The sequence below is a fragment of the Rhinichthys klamathensis genome, unplaced genomic scaffold (genome assembly GCF_029890125.1).
Source record: "Rhinichthys klamathensis goyatoka isolate OS25496 unplaced genomic scaffold, OSU_Roscu_1.1 h1tg000396l_1, whole genome shotgun sequence".
Lineage (NCBI taxonomy): Eukaryota > Metazoa > Chordata > Actinopteri > Cypriniformes > Leuciscidae > Rhinichthys > Rhinichthys klamathensis.
The window spans coordinates 617,923-636,710 of record NW_026606898.1 but is presented as its reverse complement, the minus strand read 5'-3'; the positions used below and the strand labels follow the sequence as shown (position 1 = coordinate 636,710).

At 36.6% G+C, this 18,788-nt stretch overlaps 2 protein-coding genes across 2 annotated transcripts in view; one reads left to right on the top strand and one right to left on the bottom strand.

Moving 5' to 3' along the window:
• waplb (WAPL cohesin release factor b) overlaps positions 1 to 1,668 on the bottom strand; it is a 79,269-nt gene extending 77,601 nt beyond the window's left edge. Inside the window, exon 1 of the mRNA XM_056234503.1 lies at positions 1,410 to 1,668. The gene's annotated coding sequence lies outside the window, so the exon portion shown is untranslated. The remainder of the gene's footprint in view (positions 1 to 1,409) is intronic.
• Positions 1,669 to 2,484: 816 nt separating this feature from the next.
• Positions 2,485 to 17,370, top strand: btbd16 (BTB (POZ) domain containing 16). Its single transcript, XM_056234496.1, has 16 exons — positions 2,485 to 2,532; positions 4,142 to 4,295; positions 6,765 to 6,870; positions 7,206 to 7,288; positions 9,307 to 9,435; positions 10,663 to 10,788; positions 10,981 to 11,092; positions 11,985 to 12,054; positions 12,222 to 12,352; positions 12,622 to 12,741; positions 12,982 to 13,067; positions 14,774 to 14,856; positions 15,052 to 15,126; positions 15,324 to 15,425; positions 16,466 to 16,654; positions 17,254 to 17,370. Exons 1-16 carry the CDS (start codon positions 2,485 to 2,487, stop codon positions 17,317 to 17,319), a joined length of 1,680 nt encoding a protein of 559 aa, XP_056090471.1. The 3' UTR covers positions 17,320 to 17,370.
• The last annotated feature ends 1,418 nt before the right edge of the window (positions 17,371 to 18,788 follow it).

Genomic DNA, 18,788 nt, shown 5'->3' with positions numbered 1-18,788 from the left:
TTTTTGATCTAATCATAATTATTTGAGATAATCACATTAATTGTGCACTGTAGTATAAATTTCTATCACATTTTTGCCTTTGCCTTGTTCTCAAGTACAAAGATAGTCAGGTCTTTAAACGAAATGAAGGTTTGTGGGTTTAATCAATTACATTATATTATTATAAATAATTATATAAATACTAATTTTCACAGCATTAAAGTTAATACTATGGGCATATTATTATATTTTTTTATGACACTACTGTACTCGAAGTAAAAATATAACATTACACTAACATAAAACAGAATTAAATTGTTAATCGCAATATTTGTATGACAATTAATCATCAGCAGAAAAATTAATGATCGTGTAAGGGCTACTAACAGCACTAAAAAGAACCAAAACCACTGATTTTAGACAAGCCAAGGCTGTAAAACTATTCCTTGAACTAAATGTCATGGCACATTAATATGGCAATCATACCATGGTATTACGATCTTCATAATTTGAGTCCATCATTGGCTTGCAATCTAGCTAGTGCCAACTAAGCAACCCCAACAATATTAAACAAAATGTATGCTATAATACCTTTCGATATTTTTGCAAACACTGAAACTTTACATACACAGAGGCATCACAAATAACTAAATAAATAGGTTTAAAAGTCACTTTGTGCTCTAAATAAGAAAAACTAATCTGGTGCAATGTGCACAAAAAGAGAGAAGCATAATCTTACATTTCATAGCAACTAATAAAAGGCAAGTGCAATATTGTGGCTATAATAGCATTAAAAAGAACCAAAAAACTACCATGAATTTTAGAATTCAATTCCATGAAGTAGCCTACTAAGTAAATGACATGCAACATCAATATGGCAATCATTCAGTACCATGATATTACCATCATAATAACTTATAGCCCGCCATTGGTTTACAACCTAGCTATACCAGAACTGGACAACCTCAAAAATATTAAAAACATAATTTATGCTAGAAATACATTCGACATTATTGCAAACGCAGCGAATTTCCATTAATAAGCAGCAATAAACTAAGAAAGCTAAAAGCTAGTGGGATAACAGGCTAATTCTATTTATTTTACCTGCTGTCTTCTGTTTATCTGTCATTTTAACAACTTTATTTCCTTCGCTAAGCAAATAATACATTAACGCAACGTTTTCTCTCGGATTAAAACGAAAGAGGGTCTAAAAGCTAACAGTTGATAAAAACAACATATCCATGCTAACGGCTAATAGGCTAGCAAGAGGATTAGCATGAGAAGCTAGCAGGCTAATAAGGCTATGTTATGAAATACACTTCTTTTCCAGCATTAAAACTCATTTAATACTAAGTTACAATGCATATTTAGAATGTACAGAAGACGTGAGGACACAGCAGGACCAAATGAGGTTAAATAACGTTACTCGCCAGGTTGGTGAAGAGAGTGAATCCGGGCCTTTGAGTTCCACTAATACTATAAACAAACACTAAATACTGACACGCACTGCCTCACGACCTCCACCGACACATTTATACGTGTATATGAGATATGAGTTTCGATATAACTAAATATAAAAATTCACAGGCTTGCTATTTGAGTTTTCCTCATGTATTTCTCCCTCAATTGTTTCGGCTCTGAAACACCAACGGCCTCCATTCGCGTTCCCCCTCCTTCACGTTTTCGCGTCACGACAATCGCGTCGCGGCACAGGCGTATCAATCTTGACCAATCACAGGCCGCGCAATGCATATGTCGGAGGATTTTCGAGGCGTGTGATTGGCTAGTTTTAGAAAGAGTCTTGAACTTGAACGCGATGGTCGTCACGTACTTCTTCTCATTGAATTATGGGGATTGTAGGCTCTTGTCGGGTTTATGTTAAGGAATTTAATAAAATAATATTGGCAATATATATATATATATATATATATATATATATATATATATATATATATATACACACCCAAGTAGGTATTCAACTATAGAATATTTGGTTAGTACAAAAACGGCTAACCAGTGATTAAACTGAATGGAAGAATAAGACAGTTTAGGATTGTCAACATATTGGGGCAAAGTGAATGCAGCAAGCATGTTTTAATTTGTCTATGTAGCATTTTGTTTCATTTGTTTGTTTTGGAAAATGTTCATTTGTGTCATCTGACACTAACAGGTCAAGTGACCCACATGTATCCTAGCAACAAAACCTGTCAACAAGAAGTTTAAATTATAGACCACCAACTCTACGGCTAGCTAAGTCTCGATCTCCCTCACTCTTCATTCATCTGTAAAGTAACTTACAGCCTGTTTTTTTTTGTTTTTTTTTAGCGGCTTTTAGTGTTTATTCATCATATAGGCTATAGTGAGAAACACCTCGCTCATTACACCTCTTTAGTTTTTAAACGTCTTTAATGTTTGCGAACGTGATGTCGACTGTCAGTCAGGACAAGTGAAAGCATTTTTTTTTTTTTTTTTTTTTTTTGGATTTTTAAACAAAATGCACATCCAATGGAGTCCTTTATCTGCCAGGAATATGCCACCCAGACCTCACACAAGGTGGGTTAATAATGCACAAGAAGTGTCATGTAGAATTACTAGAATCACTTAATACAGGGTCCTAAAGTGTCAATTACAATCTTCCACTGCAGGGTTCATTCTTTTAGATGCCATGGACCCCCAAATATGATCAGTCTCATAAGGGACCCCATCCTAAATAGTTTTACTTTAGTTCTGTACTGTTATTTATATATTTATTTATTTATTTATTTATTTATTTATAGCAGTTGTATTTTTAAATGTTGTTTTGGCTAATCAAATATAATTGATTAATTGATTGCTCAAACTATGGCGTCGTCTTCAGCAATTTATTGGGGTTTTACATTTTTTAGATGCCTCAAACCCCACATATGATAATTCCTGTGCGAGGGACCCCCATCCTAAAATTTAAAAGGCAGCTATAGTTTCATATAGCATATAGTTATAGGCAGCTAAGACTCAATTCGAAGATTATATTATTAATATGCATAATATGTCATTTGGAAAATATTTAGTTTGTATTACATTACAGTAAACTCACTATATTATGGCAATGAATAAATCTATGCTGTGAGATTTATTTATTTAATTTATTTTGACACTGTCTGAATCGTTCCCTATCGGACCCCTATATTATAGGTGATAGGGAATGATCCTATTTAGTGCACTATCACCATGTAGGAAATAGTAAATGTGTGAACAAGTGACCGATTTTGGCTCCAGCTTCAGCGTCTAATTATAATGTATGGGGCGGGATGCTTCAGATTCTAGAGAGCATTTGATTGGACAGAAAATCTGATGAGAAGCTGAAGTGCAGCATGATGTCATCAAAATCATTGATCCATATTGGCGGAAGTGAGGGACTGTCATAAATGTCTTGAATGCTTATTTCTTCTAAATTCGAATTGTGTCATTGTTTTAGAGCACACTAGCTTATAGATAACACTAAGGCAAAAATATGCATTCTAAAAGCCAAAAAAACGTTCATTTTGATTTCATGGGGAGTTCAAAGACAAAATAAACATAAACAATAAAACAAAAGTAAAGCGGCAGCCCATCACGGACGACTGCCGCAGATAAACATAAAATTACAACATAAAGTCCAGGTCCTCTCTCGACTTGACTGTCGTCACTCCTCTTTTTTATCATTCCGGAGCTCCTCCGTGGGACTCAGCTCATTACCACTCGTTCCACAGGCCTCGCTCCGTTCCCACGGCACTCGGCCCCACCCTGCTTGCCACAATCTTATTTATTTATTAATTTTCACATTTGTTATTCTGTAAACTTGTCCATAGACCCCCTTGAAGTCCCTTGTGGCCCCCAGACTTCAGTTTGAAAACCCCTGCTCAACTGTATGCTATATTAGACACCAATATACTGTCCCTAATTGATTTCTCAAATCAATGTTTATTTGTTTGTTGCACTTCAGAGATATAAAGCTTGTAATTTCAAATGGCTACCCATTCAGTACTTTTGTTTTTCAGGTCGGTGCTTATAACCTCCCACATTTCACAACAAAACTATACAAGAAGTGTAAGTTTGAATCTTCTTCATGACTCTTTACCAAATATATTTATTTGTCTTCGAAACTTTTAGCACATCACGTACTGTTATTCTATGATTCTAACAGGTGTCAGCTCGCTCACTAGGCCAGCGCACACAAGCTGGCCACACTAACCGCTGGCAGCTGCCTGGTGCTTTAGGCAGTGACCTATTGGGACAGGCGCAGGTTCAGAGGGCAGAGGAGTTCGGCAATAAATCATCAGACAGAAAAAATAATTCAGGTGAGATGTGGAATTAGCCTAAAAATGCAAACGAATTACACGTTTTGGATCAGGAATATTAAAACTCAGATATAAGTTTTAAGGAAAAATTGTCAAATTTGAATAATACATTATTCCATATAAATACATTTAACACCTCATCAAACCGTTTATAACAATAAAGTAATAAATATAATTAAAAAAAATAATGACCATAACACAGTACATGTCAAAACATCATAACAATAAAAAAAACATAATAACACAATACAAAATATCTTATAAAATATTTATTAGACCCATCAAATACCTAAATACTGTATATTTCATAAAGTCATACTGTACCATAATGACTTTTAATCTCCAGATGTGACAGTTCTTAATAAATGTATGAAGAGACATGTTTCACGAATATTTCACAACCACAATGCGTCACAGTATTGTCTTCATTTCAAACACTATATCCGATTTATCCCATTAATCTTAATAAATCTCTTCAGTCAGTCTGTCAGTGCAGTGTGAGTCCAGACGTCTGATATTCTTACTTTATTTATACAAAATAATAAAAAAACACTTAGCAAGATAGATCAAATGTATCTATTATTCATGATGAAACATTCATGATGAAACATTTATTCTTCTGTAAGAGTGTTCAGATTTGGAAAAAGCTCTTTTATATCAAGGAGTAACCACTCACATTAATGCGATGGGTTTTACCCATAATGCCACAGCGCGTCTTCAGCACTGACTTTTGCCAGAATCCTGGGTTTACCAGGGGGATATGAGTGCCACTCTATGCCAACCCGCCGACCTGGTGTCACAAACCTGGCATCATTTTAGAGATAGGCACCTGTAGGGTTTTGGCTCAGGAGTGGTATAAGAGGAATTGGCAGTTACGCCTTTACAAAAAAAAACCTTTTTATTTAAAAGAAATAAGAAAGACAGTATGGCTTTTGATTCCTGTGCCAGGCTTCTGTGAGTCTGTTGAATTCAAAATAATCAGAATATTGCGGTTACATAGAGGTGGACATGCTGAGAGGCGTCTGCTTGAATTGAATGCTTCTTCTTTTCACATCCAAGACAGACACTGAATATGCTGAGATGTTAAAATACACTCTCCATAAATAACAAACTAGTGTCCTATTATTTGTTAAAGCCGTGAAGGCAGAAACCCCATGTTTTTTGTGTGTGTGTATGTGTGTGTGTTATTTTATAGAACTATTAAAGGGTTAATACACCCAAAAATTAAAATTCTGTCATAATTTACTCACCCTCATGCCGTTCCAAACCCGTAAATGTTTCACATTTAAACATTGATCAGCGAACATAAACAGAAGCTCAGCCAAACCTGCTGGACGCGCGAGAAAAAACCTCATTGGTTCTTGCGGAAGCTTAAACGTGCTGCGTAACACAAGAATTAACCTCATTGGTTCTCGCACGTCAAGCGAACATTTCCGTTTTTACCACAACTGATGTGTGAATTGATGAATGTTTATGTGAATATCTGATCTCTCTTTGTCTCTTCAGAAAATTTGGACTAAACCACTCAGGTCATTGGAACGACATGAGTTTGAATCGCTTAATTAATGACATAATTTTCATTTTTGGGTGAACTATTCTTTTAAATATGTTAATTAAATATGTTAATAAAAAATAAATATAAAATGTTGTTATGTAAACACTGTCTTGTTCCAAACCTGTATGACTTTCTGTGGGACACAAAAGAAGATATTTGGAATAATGTTGGTAATCAAACATTTTTGATGACCATTGACTTCTATTTCACAAAATTACTTCTCAAAATATCTTCCTTTATCTTCCACAGAAGAAAGAAAGTCATATAGGTTTGAAACAAAATTAGGGTGATTAAATGATGATTTTCATTTTTGGACGAACTATTGCTTTTAGCTATTATCTTGTTACACCATCCCAGCAGGCCATTTATAGTAGTGGATTTCTATTACTTTTTTGTCCAATACTTTGTCCATCTCTATTTAAAAATGTCCAACAAATGGTTACATATATACAAAACTGTATAACTGAAACTAACAAGATCTATTGTTTAGAAAAACAAACAATTATTAACTATTCACTACCTATTATTATAACAGGGTTGCAAAGATTGCATGCATAATTATTTTTTTTAAAAACAATCATAATATATAGAGATTAATTAGTATTAATGAGAAGTGCAAAAGTATTCATAACATTATTTAAAAAGATAGTACATTCATGATTTAAAAAGATAAGAACTGCCCAAACAAACAGTGATTGCTGGAGTGATTAAACAAAGCATATTTATTAAAAGGGTTGTTCTTATATTCGTAATTTGCACTCATTTTTCATTATTTTCTCTCATTTTCATTAATGCACACAGCCATCTGTCACAGACATATGTTTGCTCAAAGCTCAAATATCTGGATCACTTCATCCTATTCTTAAACACACACACACACTCAGATTTTCTCTCACTGTGTGTTTATGTTGCAGCTGACCCCATGGCACTCCACTGGCACGAGACTGCCACTAGCTGCCCACATTCCCCTTTGCCACGTCTCGTTCAGCCGCTCTCGGCCAGCCGACGTGCCCGACTCTGGTATGTTGCCAGGGGCAAGTGGACTTCCATGACAACTGTTTAGCGGGGGAGAGAGACGGGCAGGCGAGGAGAGAGTGGGACAGTTTATCTCACTCCGGGGATAGATCTGTGGGAAATCTGCCAAGCCACATGCTATCATTATGGAGCAGGTTGGATAGCACATTAGAAAATGACAACTTTCAATTTGGTGGGCCTTTGAACACAAAGACTATCAGGAGGGGCCGCAGAACACTTGGCACTCAAGCACAGTGGGATGAGAGGGGATTAAAGTGACAAAGTGTGTGTGTGTGTGTGTGTGTGTACATATAATGTCTCTCTTTTATCTTCATATACAGCAAAGATGTCACATGGTCTTCAAACACTCCAGAGGGACGATTTGATGTTTTGTCTCACAGAGTGACCCATAACGCTAAACCAGGTATGACGTATTGAAAATCTAATTGGCTGTGTTTGCTAAGTCAGAAATCATTATTGCTATTCTTCAAATAAAGGTTTAAAGGAGCTGTATGTAAGATTGTGGCCAAAACTGGTACCGCAATCACTTTCAAATTACTGTAGAGCGGTGTATCCCCTCCCCCTGACTCGAGGTTGCCAGATAGGCTGCAGGATCCAGCAGGAATTTATCCGACACGTTTGTAGCTGCAGCTGTGGTAACTAGAGCAGAGCTGGCAACCCGGATGCCGCAACACTACTGACTTCGTGATTGGTAGATAGGTGGAGGGCGGCGCATCAGACCAAAACACAACATGACAACATCAACATCAGTTGAGGGCTGCAACTTCACTTTTTAAATGACAATATCCTGGCCGGACTACTGTTGTCAGTGATATAAGTATTTGAAATGAACATGATTTCTTAATGTCTAGTGACATTTCAGGGCCATTTTATGATTAATTGAAATAAATTTCTTACATACAGCTCCTTTAAGGGACAGTTCATCCAAAAATGAAATTCTCTCATCATTTACTCACCCTCATGCCACCCCAATGTATATGACTTTCTTTCTTCAGATAAACACAAATGAAGATTTTTAGGAAAATAATCCATCTCTGTGGGTCCCTATAATGCCTCTGATTGGCTGACACTGGTTTGACACTTGAAAAACCACACACAAGGATAAAAATGACTGAATAAATCCCATAGATTTACATTGAAGCATGGACCAGAGTAATATTTAGAGACCAGAATATCATACAGGGTGGATGGGTGGTCTCCTATGATTTAGGATAGTAAGCCAATACTCAGAACACCAAGCAACACCCTAGCAACCACCTAGAACACATAAGTAAACCACATACAGTACACTGCGTCCGAAAGCTTAGGCTGCTGGCCTGTTGCCTTACTGCCCTATCAGGCAATAGCAACATTTGTGCAAGAAGGGGTGAATGTGATTTCACCAAGTACAACATGTTCCTGGATCAACATCACTGTTGATCCTGGAACAACATTCGATCAAGTTTACAGTTTATGTCAAGTTTAGGCTTAAAAACAAGCAAGAGAATTGCTAACCACACACTGAATTCAATCCAGACTAAAAAAGTCTGCATGGTACAAAATGTGCAAAGTGCATGTGAATTAAAAGCTAGACACTTTTTCAGTGCATTATTCTTTTGGTTCTACGCACCAGAAGCAAAAGGATTTTTTACCTATTTGGAGCACAACAATTTTTTTATATTTAGACATACAATCAGGGTTTGGTGCTTCTATATCAGTGTTATTCCCCGTTAATCACATTATAATTTCCCTCTTAATTTAGGGATGACTTAAGGTTCGGGTTAGGTTTATGGTTTGGATTAAATTTGTGGACATCAACATGTTGATCCAGGGCAAAATCAGGACGATTTCGGACAGAATTCTGAATTCTGGGGCAGCATAACAGTTTAATGATCTACAACAAAATGGAGAGAGCGTTCTTGATAAGCAAATATTTACTACAATACTAATTTCTTACTAGAAATGACATCAAAAGTCATGGGAAAAAAGTCAAGGAATTAAATGCGCAGGATAGTGAGATACTGTATATGGGCAGAGAAGGATACATCTATGCTGCCTTTAAAAATCAATCAGATGAAGGTATCTCATTCTCAGTAGACAGGATGTGACATGATCATCGAAATCTGACATACTTTATTGCCTTTCTACCACCAAATTTTTTAGCTTTCAGACGCAACAATAGTGACTCCCTGGCAATGAGCAACCCTATGGGCCATAGAGACTTGGGAATGAGCTGTTTTGATTTATAGCAATGCCATAGCAACCACCTACAATTCGCTAGCACAGTTACAGGGGACAAAATGCACTCACATTTCGTTCAGAAAATGCTCGAATCTAGTTTCATCTATTTATTCCTCACTGTCATTATTCTATTCATAATTCTGCAGAATGATGTAAAATGATGATGTACTATTTATCTGTCCTTTTTGTTCATGTTCATAGATGCAGTACTGGAATGTCTGGGGGTCAGATGGAAGCTGCACTGCTCCGTCCTGAGTAGTTCAGACACGTTATTTGAGTTGTATACCAACAGCAAGAGACAGCAAGATGTTGAGCTACAAGAGAGAGCAGGTATGGTGCTGTACAGTGTAACTCCCGGATCAATACATTTAAAAAAAAAAATGTTTGGGGTTTTTTTTGTTTTGATTTTGGGTTTTTGTTTTGGGGGGTTTGTTTTTGTTTTGGGGGTTTTGTTTTGGGGTTTCGTATTTGTTTTGGGGTTTTGTTTTTGTTTTGGGGGTTTTGTTTTGGGGTTTTGTTTTTGTTTTGGGGGGTTTATTTTGGGGTTTTGTTTTTGTTTTGGGGTTTTGTTTTTGGGTTTTTGTTTTGGGGTTTTGTTTTTGTTTTGGAGGTTTTGTTTTTGGGGTTTTGTTTTGGGGTTTTGTTTTTGTTTTTTGTTTTGGGGGTTTTGTTTTGGGTTTTTGTTTTTGTTTTGGGGGTTTTGTTTTGGGGTTTTGTTTTGGGGTTTTGATTTTGTTTTGGGGGTTTTGTTTTGGGGTTTTGTTTTTGTTTTTGGGGTTTTGTTTTGGGGTTTTGTTTTTGTTTTGGGGGTTTTGTTTTGGGGGTTTGTTTTTGTTTTGGGGGTTTTGTTTTGGGGTTTTGTTTTTGTTTTGGGGTTTTTGTTTTGTGTTTTGTTTTTGTTTTGGGGTTTTGTTTTTGTTTTGGGGTTTTGTTTTTGTTTTTGGGGGTTTGTTTTTGTTTTGGGGGTTTTGTTTTGGGGTTTTGTTTTTGTTTTGGGGTTTTGTTTTTGTTTTGGGGGTTTTGTTTTGGGGTTTTGTTTTTGTTTTGGGGGTTTTGTTTTCGTTTCGTCGTTTTGTTTCGTTTCGATAGTAAGCCTTTCATAATCTTAAAGCATAATTAGTCAACAATGTGCAATTTCAGAAATCACATTTGCCTGAACACGTAACCATAGCATCAATGTGCTGCCTGAACACTCTCAGTTAGGGGTACAGATATCACACACTTTACCTATAAATTACCTTAAGATTCCCTATAAATAGTTGACACCACCCAAAATGCATTAAATAACGAGCACATGCTTGGGAGAGAGCTGTTTATGTTCTAAATAGTTCATTAAAATCATAACTTTGAAACAGTGAACCATTATGGTGTAATAAATAATGTGAAAGAGAAGATCACATTATAGTGACCAGTGTTATCCTTGTGATCATAATAAATAGACCACAATATAACTTATAAATATTCGACATATTTATCATAGAGCTTGTGAAATAGACATATTTAAAAACAGTAAAAGAGAGAAATTCAGGCTGTCCATTTTGTGTTGTGATATTGCAGTCATTGGGAAAGACAGCAGAGTTAGTAGTTCTGCATCTGAGAGAGGACTTGTCTACAGGAAGTGGCTTCTCAGAGGTCCTTTGACTCTCCGACTGCCTGTCAAAGATGACTCCATCAATAAAGAGGGTACGCGCTAAAAAGGCATCATATTTATTATATTATAGCGGTAAATGACAAGCTGTGTCATCATCTCGTGTCGACTTGCTGTCACATGAGTTTCTGATCTAAGTGTACTCTCAGAGATGTTGACTGATGAGGGGGCACACAGTGACAGTTAAGGAATAATACAGTTATGTAAGAATGTCTCTTGTGTTCCAGCGTTGTCTTTTGCCCTGCGTACACTGTATGACCCTGAGGAACGCCCTGATGAGTGGGGAGAGGACGTACTCTCCACTGCTGCATTACTGGGAATGTCAAACCTCTTCCAGAAGTGAGTGTTAACCTCTTCCTCTTCAAATCTGTTCTTGTACTGGCAAATACATTCGGTCTGGTACATGATGTCCAATACACAAGGTACTGTAGTCACTGCCACTGTCGTGTGTTTGTGTGTGTGTGTGTGTGTGTGTGTGTGTGTGTGTGTGTGTGTGTGTGTGTGTGTGTGTGTGCGTGAGTGTGAGTGTCCAAAAGAATGTGATCAGGGGGATGCAGTTAGGAGGGCTGCAAAAAAAGGAGGCAAAAAGGCTTGCAAAATTCTGCTCTGTTTCAGCCACCATAGGGAGCATGCAGATATGGAGACGGAGATATTTTGTTTATCCTTGATGTGTCGAGTATTATAAATGAAAAGACTTGTACAAGTATGTTAGCCATGAATTGTAGACCTGTCACCTTGTCAAAGACCCTTCCCAGAGTATTTGGATCTTGTTTTCTTTGTAATGTCTTTCAGATCCAAATAAAAGCATTCAAGTGTGTGTGTGTGTGTGTGTGTGTGTGTGTGTGTGTGTGCGAGTGTGTGTGTGTAATAAACGCTAATCCAGAAGTCCATAATGCCACACCCTGGTCTCTAGAGAAGTTTGTTTTGTCCAGTTTTAAATTAATTCATATACAGGATGTTGGGTGGAACTGGATGTGAATTTTGGCACTGCAGACAGTAACTGAAGATTTTTTTTCATATAAGATCAACTATGTTCCACCCAGCCGAGTTTAAACTACAACATGCATTGCATCACAGTCCATGTCTCCCATGGGTGCGTCAATTTGCAATTATGCATATCAAATTGTATACACTCACGAATATTTACATGTTTAGTTTTGAAATGAATACACAGTGTTGTATGATATATCAAATATTATATCATTTTGAGGCTGATGCATATGATAAACAGGTGTCTTATAGAGATGTTGGCACATATCTCGTCTTCAACTGTGTGCAGCTTTCATCAAGTGTCCTGCAAGGTAACTATTATTATTATTTGTGTTGTTGTTATAAAACTATAATGAAATGTATCCTATTCCTATTCCATCCTATTCTATTGTTCTTTAAATGACCAATAGGGGGAGCTCTGTATTCAGCTCTGTATTTAGTGTATAAAAGTCTATTAACCTCTTTCTGTGTTTTTCAGTTTAAAGAGATTTTTCTCCAGAGAGCATGTGAGCGCTGGTTGGAGCTGTTCCTAGTGACCGAACTCTCTTTCCACATAAAACTCAAAGATTTGCCTTTTGACCTCATGCTGAAGACCCTGCGTTGTCCAAGGTCTCACACTTTTTCTCGACCTTTTTAAAAGTATCACTGACAATTCACTTCGGGAAACACTTGCATCATGATCTTGCTTGATTGCATTACATTTGCATAATTTTTTTTTTTTTTTTGGGTGACGCATGTCCTGGCCATTCTTTGCAAGTTTTTAAAGCACTTTTCTGAGCTTGAAATAACCTTCTGCATAGATAATGACTATTTAAAACGCATCAAAAATGAGCAGATGGAGCAAATCAGCAGGAAACTAATAAGGTCTCTTTGTCTAGACTGTTTGCATCTAATGAATATGAGGTCTTGAGAGCAGTGCTGTACTGGCTGTACCTGAAGTTAAACCCCCTCCGAGAGACCCTACCTGCCCATAGCACCATCATCCACTTCTTCTCCAGGTACATAACCTTCATCAAACCATTTACAGATATCAGCAACAACACAATGCACATGGTCCATTAGTATAATTCCAGTCAGTAAAAAAACCCATTTACAGAGGACTTTACAATAATTCAATGACTTCAATTATGCAGCAAACTTTGCATTCTTTTTTAAATGACCTTGATACTGCTTAGCTAGTTTCATGCACATATGCTGTTTTTAATGACATCCCTCCATCATGTATCTGTCTGCTTCAGGGAAACGGCTGTTTTCTTGGAACAGCCTCAGGGTCAAAAATACATCACTATCTTTCAAGCTCTTCGTATGCATGGCATTACTGAATGTAAGTTTTGAAGGTTTCACAAGCTCACAAACTAACACCATCTACAACATTAAAATGAGCCTCAAAACCAAGCATACATCTTTGATTTTTCACCTAATCTCCAATACTGTTGCACACCATCGTTAGCTTAAATGAAAACAGACAGTTTGGCAGAATAATGAGTATATCTGACAAACAGTGTATCCCAGCTACAGGCTCACGTCATGGACACAATCAGAACTACATCCACTGGACATCCAACACACACCCAGCATGTGATATAACCCACTAGACATGACAACTCTATCAGCTATTCAGAAAACGCCTCACAAACACAGTCATGTTACTGATGTGCGCCATTTTGTTGCTCTTAAGGGATAAGTTTATCCAAAAAGGAACATTTTGATATCGTGCTCACCATCATGTCTTACCAAACTTGACTTACTTTCTTCAGTGGAACACAACAGAAGATACTTTGAGATATATATTTTTTGGGCCATAAATTCCAATCAGATGGGTTCTACAGTAGCTGCATTTACATGCAACCAAATAATCTGTTAGTAATCATACGGACTGAAAAGACTGAAAGCCAGTTGAACTCGATTTAAATGGAATTTCATTCGTATTGGAAGGGGTAGACCTGAAATAAGAATCAATCAGATCAATAAGAAAGAATTAAGCTTGTAAACGCTTGACTGTTTTCTCAATCGGATCCCAAAAGTTTGGGTTCATATATATAAACAGAACTTTCAGAATTGAAAACTGGATTGGATTCATTCTGACCGACTGATGAAAATTAGTTAATGTAGACATAGCTAATGTTGTTTTGGACCCCTATTGAGTTTCATTGTACGGATGAATTTTTTTTTTTTTTTTTAAGAACACTGTAATCACTTCTTCAACCTATATTAGTTTGTGTTGCATAGAGAGAAAGCTATCCCTGAACTATCCCTTTCAAATAAAATGATCTGTGGCACTTTCATAACATTGTTGAGTGCCAAAACATGTCAAATTGACATTCAGAATACCTATTCACCTGAAAAAAAGATGGGGAAACCTGTTTGGAAATAATTATTAGCGGTGTTTGCTCATGCGCAGGATTATGGATCTGAAGAAATTCTTAAAGTTGCCAAGAAATGCTCATGCGCAGGATTATGGATCTGAAGAAATTCTTAAAGTTGGCAAGAAATGGAAGTTGCAATTGTATTTTCTTCCCTATTATTACATATATCTGAGTGAAATGCTTCTCTAATAAGAAAAAAAATGTTGGACGGACTTGATTACGTCCATCAGGAATTGATTTGATCGTTGAAACGTTGTGGTTTGATATTGGTATAGATATCATATGAGTGACAGGTTGTCCCGCTCTCACACTGTAAACACGAAGAGAAGAGATGTCACTCCAAGATTATAAGGGCACATGAATTTAAAAAATAATGATATGCACAGATATATCATTTATAATAACAATATTCCATTAAAAAAAAACGGTTTCAAAAATCACATCTGAGGAATAAGCGTGTAATTTGTGTTGTAGAATAAAACAAAAAGGTCTTGTCAATTAACCACACACAATACTTGTTAGGAAAAGTAGATTGTTACTGGAAAAGCTGTGCGGTCCTGGCACACAACTGATAAAGTATGCTTAAGTTAGTAGCGCTGCTACTTTTAGTCTATTACCAGAAACTATATTTGAGTTGTGTTGTTTATGTGTGTTGATGTCTCAGGGCAGCATCTGCAGGAGCTGCAGAACATCAGAGTGCTTCCTGAATCCTGGCTGCTGAGCATCCTGTCAAACCATTATCACACTGTGAGCATGTGTAGAGACCTCAAACACAACACCATATTCAACCCACCCATCACTCCAGATGTAGTGCCATACTTAATTCATGACCTGCTTGTTTCAAAGCAGCTTTATATACGTTGTATTTGACTTTTGAGTAAGCAAGTGAAAACTAATTCATTAGCTTCATGGTTATTCTGTATGTTTTGGTTTTTTCCATAGCTTCACAGCGGGGGCGACATGGTCGTGACCGACTTCTCCAAACAAGCCATCCGGTTTGGAATGATGTTTGATGGGGTGCAGTACTGTTTCTGACACTTTAACACAGATGTGTTATTTCTAGAGCTCCATGCTTTTCTGTCCTTCAGTCACTCACTATTTCTGTTGTTACAATATGACGAAAGTCAATCCATTTTTAACCTGTTATGTGTTTGTGCTCTTTTACTTGCTTGTAAGGCTGTATTTTGTGTGTTATATGTTCTGTCACCGTACAGGAACAAGAGTGCTGCACTCAAACCATCAGCCTCTGTGGTTTTTACTTTCTTCTCCAAGCTGCTAAATTGGGCGAATCAGATACGTACAACTTCTCCTTTGAGGTTAGAGCACTCACAGGATCATACCCTTGTGAAAAAGGGCACGTGATTGTATTTAATGTGCACTTGTTGTAGACTTCAAATTATATTTGAATAAAATTATAATATAATATTAATTCAACAAAAGCCCACTTAAGTACAGTACACATTTCTATGGAAGCTTGTTTCCCACAGAATAAACATTTTTAAAGGATAATTTTGACTTTTTATCTCACAATTGCAGGACATAAAGATATACTGCGAGATATAAAGTCAGAATTGTGTGATATAAACTCGCAATTGCGAGTTATAAAGTCCAACTCTAAGGAAAAAACGACTGACTTTTTCCACAGAATTGCAAGTTTATATCTCACAATTCTGACTTTATATCACGCAATTCGGAGATAAATCAGCAATCTCGCAATTGTGAGAAAAAAAGTCACAATTACCATTTTATTTTTTAATTCTGTAGTGGAAACAAGCTTCCACTACTGTATATTATTTTAAAGTATATTATTTCAGCAATAAATACTCTTTTTAAAAGTATTCTAAAGTGTAATTATTTTTAACAGGGGGAATGTCTTAAGTATCCACCAGATGGCACTTTCAGATGGAGCTGTCAATGTATTTAACTGGTGGTGTTTGTTTTAATTTGTAAATATAAAGATACAGTTTACCCAGAATACTGCCATCATTCATGCACCTTTATGTCGTTTCAAATCTGAATTACTCACAAAAGAGGAAATTTAGAATGGCTTAGCTGTTCTATAGGCTAAAAAAACTAAAACAATGAGGTCTGGGGCTGTCAAGCTATAAAAAAGGCCCAAATGAAGCCCATACAATACAAAAGTTAAGTCATTGCTGCTTTGATCATTGTAGTAAACCTGCCTTTGTGGCTTGACACATCATATTTGAATGTATGCATGCATGAATTCCACAGAAGAAAACAAACCCATGTTTTGGTGAATAGATGACCAAAATATTATATTTTGTGTGAACCATTCCTTTAAGAGATATTGCATCTTCTCTCACCCTCCTGTCTCACTATCTCTCTCTCTGTGTAGAGGTTAAGACACTGGGATCCTGCTGTATCACAGTCTTCCATAGTGAGCCGTCCATACTGTATGAGGCCAGATCGATCGGTGTGCTATCACATCACAGTGCAAAGCTTCGCCAACGGCAAGTGGCAAGAGCACAGCAGTGGACCTGTCAATCAAGAGTTTGGCTTATGCAAACGCCTCTGTAGAAGCAAGGTACCAACACACAGAAACAAAACAATGAAAACTAGAGACACTGCGATGATTGGTTTGACAGGATAATCGGAGGCCTGTTGCATGAAGCCAGTTTCAGTTAGTTTGAGATTAGTTTGAGCAAACTCAGATTTTTCGGGCTAAAAAAAAAAGTGTATGGATTTGTATGTTTTTGTCAACTCTAAACCTACTCTGAAACTCAAGAGTTTGTTCAACTAGCTTTATGCAACAGGCCTCTGAACACTACCAGTTTAAACAATTATTTCTAAATAACTGTTTAAATATATATTAAATAAAAATGAAAAAAGTTAAATAAAATGAATAATGTTTATTTTATTTCAAGTAGTTATTTTTATTTCAAAATAGTTTTTATGGTATTAGTTTTAGTTAACTATAATTGCCCTGATAGTGATATAAATAATAATAATGTTTTTTTGTAGTCTTAACATTATTTAATCATCATTACTGTATTATCTTTTCAAAAAGCGGATCTGTATATCAGAAAAAACTTTGGTCAATCTGTACAGAAAACAATACACTTTATGACAGATGCTTCGTTATAACAAAGTTACAATTTTCGAATTTGTCGTTTTTTTCAACAGCCGTTTCAGATTGAAGGACTTTTCCCACCCATCCTGGTCACCTTTGCTCTGGCATTCCCATTTTGATGCTGCCTCTGCCTGGACTTTTTGCTGTTAAATAAAAAAAACATTAATCCATTTCATAGTACATATGTTAATGGATTATACCTAATGTCAAAATGCTAAACTGCTTATGCTCTAAGAGTCACTGAATTATACATGAGTAATACACATGCTTGATATGCTTGTTTAATTATTGATGCTTTAATTAAAAAACATTACTAAAAATAGCACAGAAATGCTTAAGTTTATATAACTTAAAGTTATTGCGAAGATACCCAGCATTTTTTTAAATGTACAATCCATCGTAGGATATGTAACATACGTTCACTTGACATGAATATAACTTGACTAAAAACCATAAACTAAACTTGAACAAGACTCACCAATAGCAGAATAAAGATAGACAAAAGACAATAGTAACATGAGGGCTATATATACTTAGGACTAATGACATAAGACACACCTGAAAGCAATGAACCAATAGAACATGACACACACCGATCAGAACATGACACATGAGACTAGGGAAGCACATGACATGATCACATGAGGGCAAGAAATCAAATGACCAACAGGAATGGCTGCATCCAAAATCGCATACTTCCTTACTATATAGTAGGCAAAAAACAGTATGTGCCAAAAGAAGAATGTCCGAATTCACAGTACTCATAAAAGAGTAGGCAAAAAGTACCGGATGACCAACCTCTTCCGGCGAGATTCTGAAGTGTGCAGTCCTATCCCATGAGGCCACGAGAGAGGATTTATGAATGGCAGTAAAGCGACTTAAAGCTGCTGTCCGTAACTTTTTTGGGTTAAAAATTATCCAAAATAATAATAATTAAAAAAAACATAACCAGCCAGTGTTCAAAAATATCTGCTTGCTTTTGCCCGATTCAAAACGGTTAGCTTGTAATAATGATTTTAATTCCAGTGGTACTGGTGGATTTCCGCGGGAAATTCGAGCATGTCTTTGCGTCATTACGTCACATCTGTACACATAAAGAAGGCGTCCCGGCTAGTCGGCTATATTGCGTGAGGATGTTGGAGGTGGACATTTTTAGCCTTTTCTCACAGCATTAAATAATTAAACTTATGGCGGATCCAGAAAGGTTCAAACGACAATCACCAGTGACAACTGGACATTCACCACTTGTAAAACCCCAAATAATTCGGACTTCGGAGTGGGTAACGTTAGAGAAAAAAGAGACTGCAACTGGCCCACGCGAAAACAAGGATAAACATCGGTTCAAAACAGACGCAGAGACGGCTTTTTTTCTTTTAGGACAGGTAAGACATTTCAATAGTTCAATCGTGTAACAGTAGCACACTTGTTCGCTTAATTCACACAGTTACGGAGTTTCCTGTCTTTATTCGTTTAGCTATTATGGTAAATATTTTGAGCTAGCTATGAGAGGGAGCAATTCACCTCTACTCCAAGCAAACCAAACCGGCCTCCTCCGAAATTATATATAGTTTTAATTATGCATCGGATT

Coding starts and splice junctions, on each gene's coding strand:
- btbd16 (XM_056234496.1), top strand. CDS start 2,485: ATGGAGTCCTTTATCTGCCAGGAATATGCCACCCAGACCTCACACAAG. Junction 11,093..11,984: donor ATGTCAAACCTCTTCCAGAA/GTGAGTGTTAAC, acceptor TATGATAAACAG/GTGTCTTATAGAGATGTTGG. Junction 16,655..17,253: donor AACGCCTCTGTAGAAGCAAG/GTACCAACACAC, acceptor TTTTTTCAACAG/CCGTTTCAGATTGAAGGACT.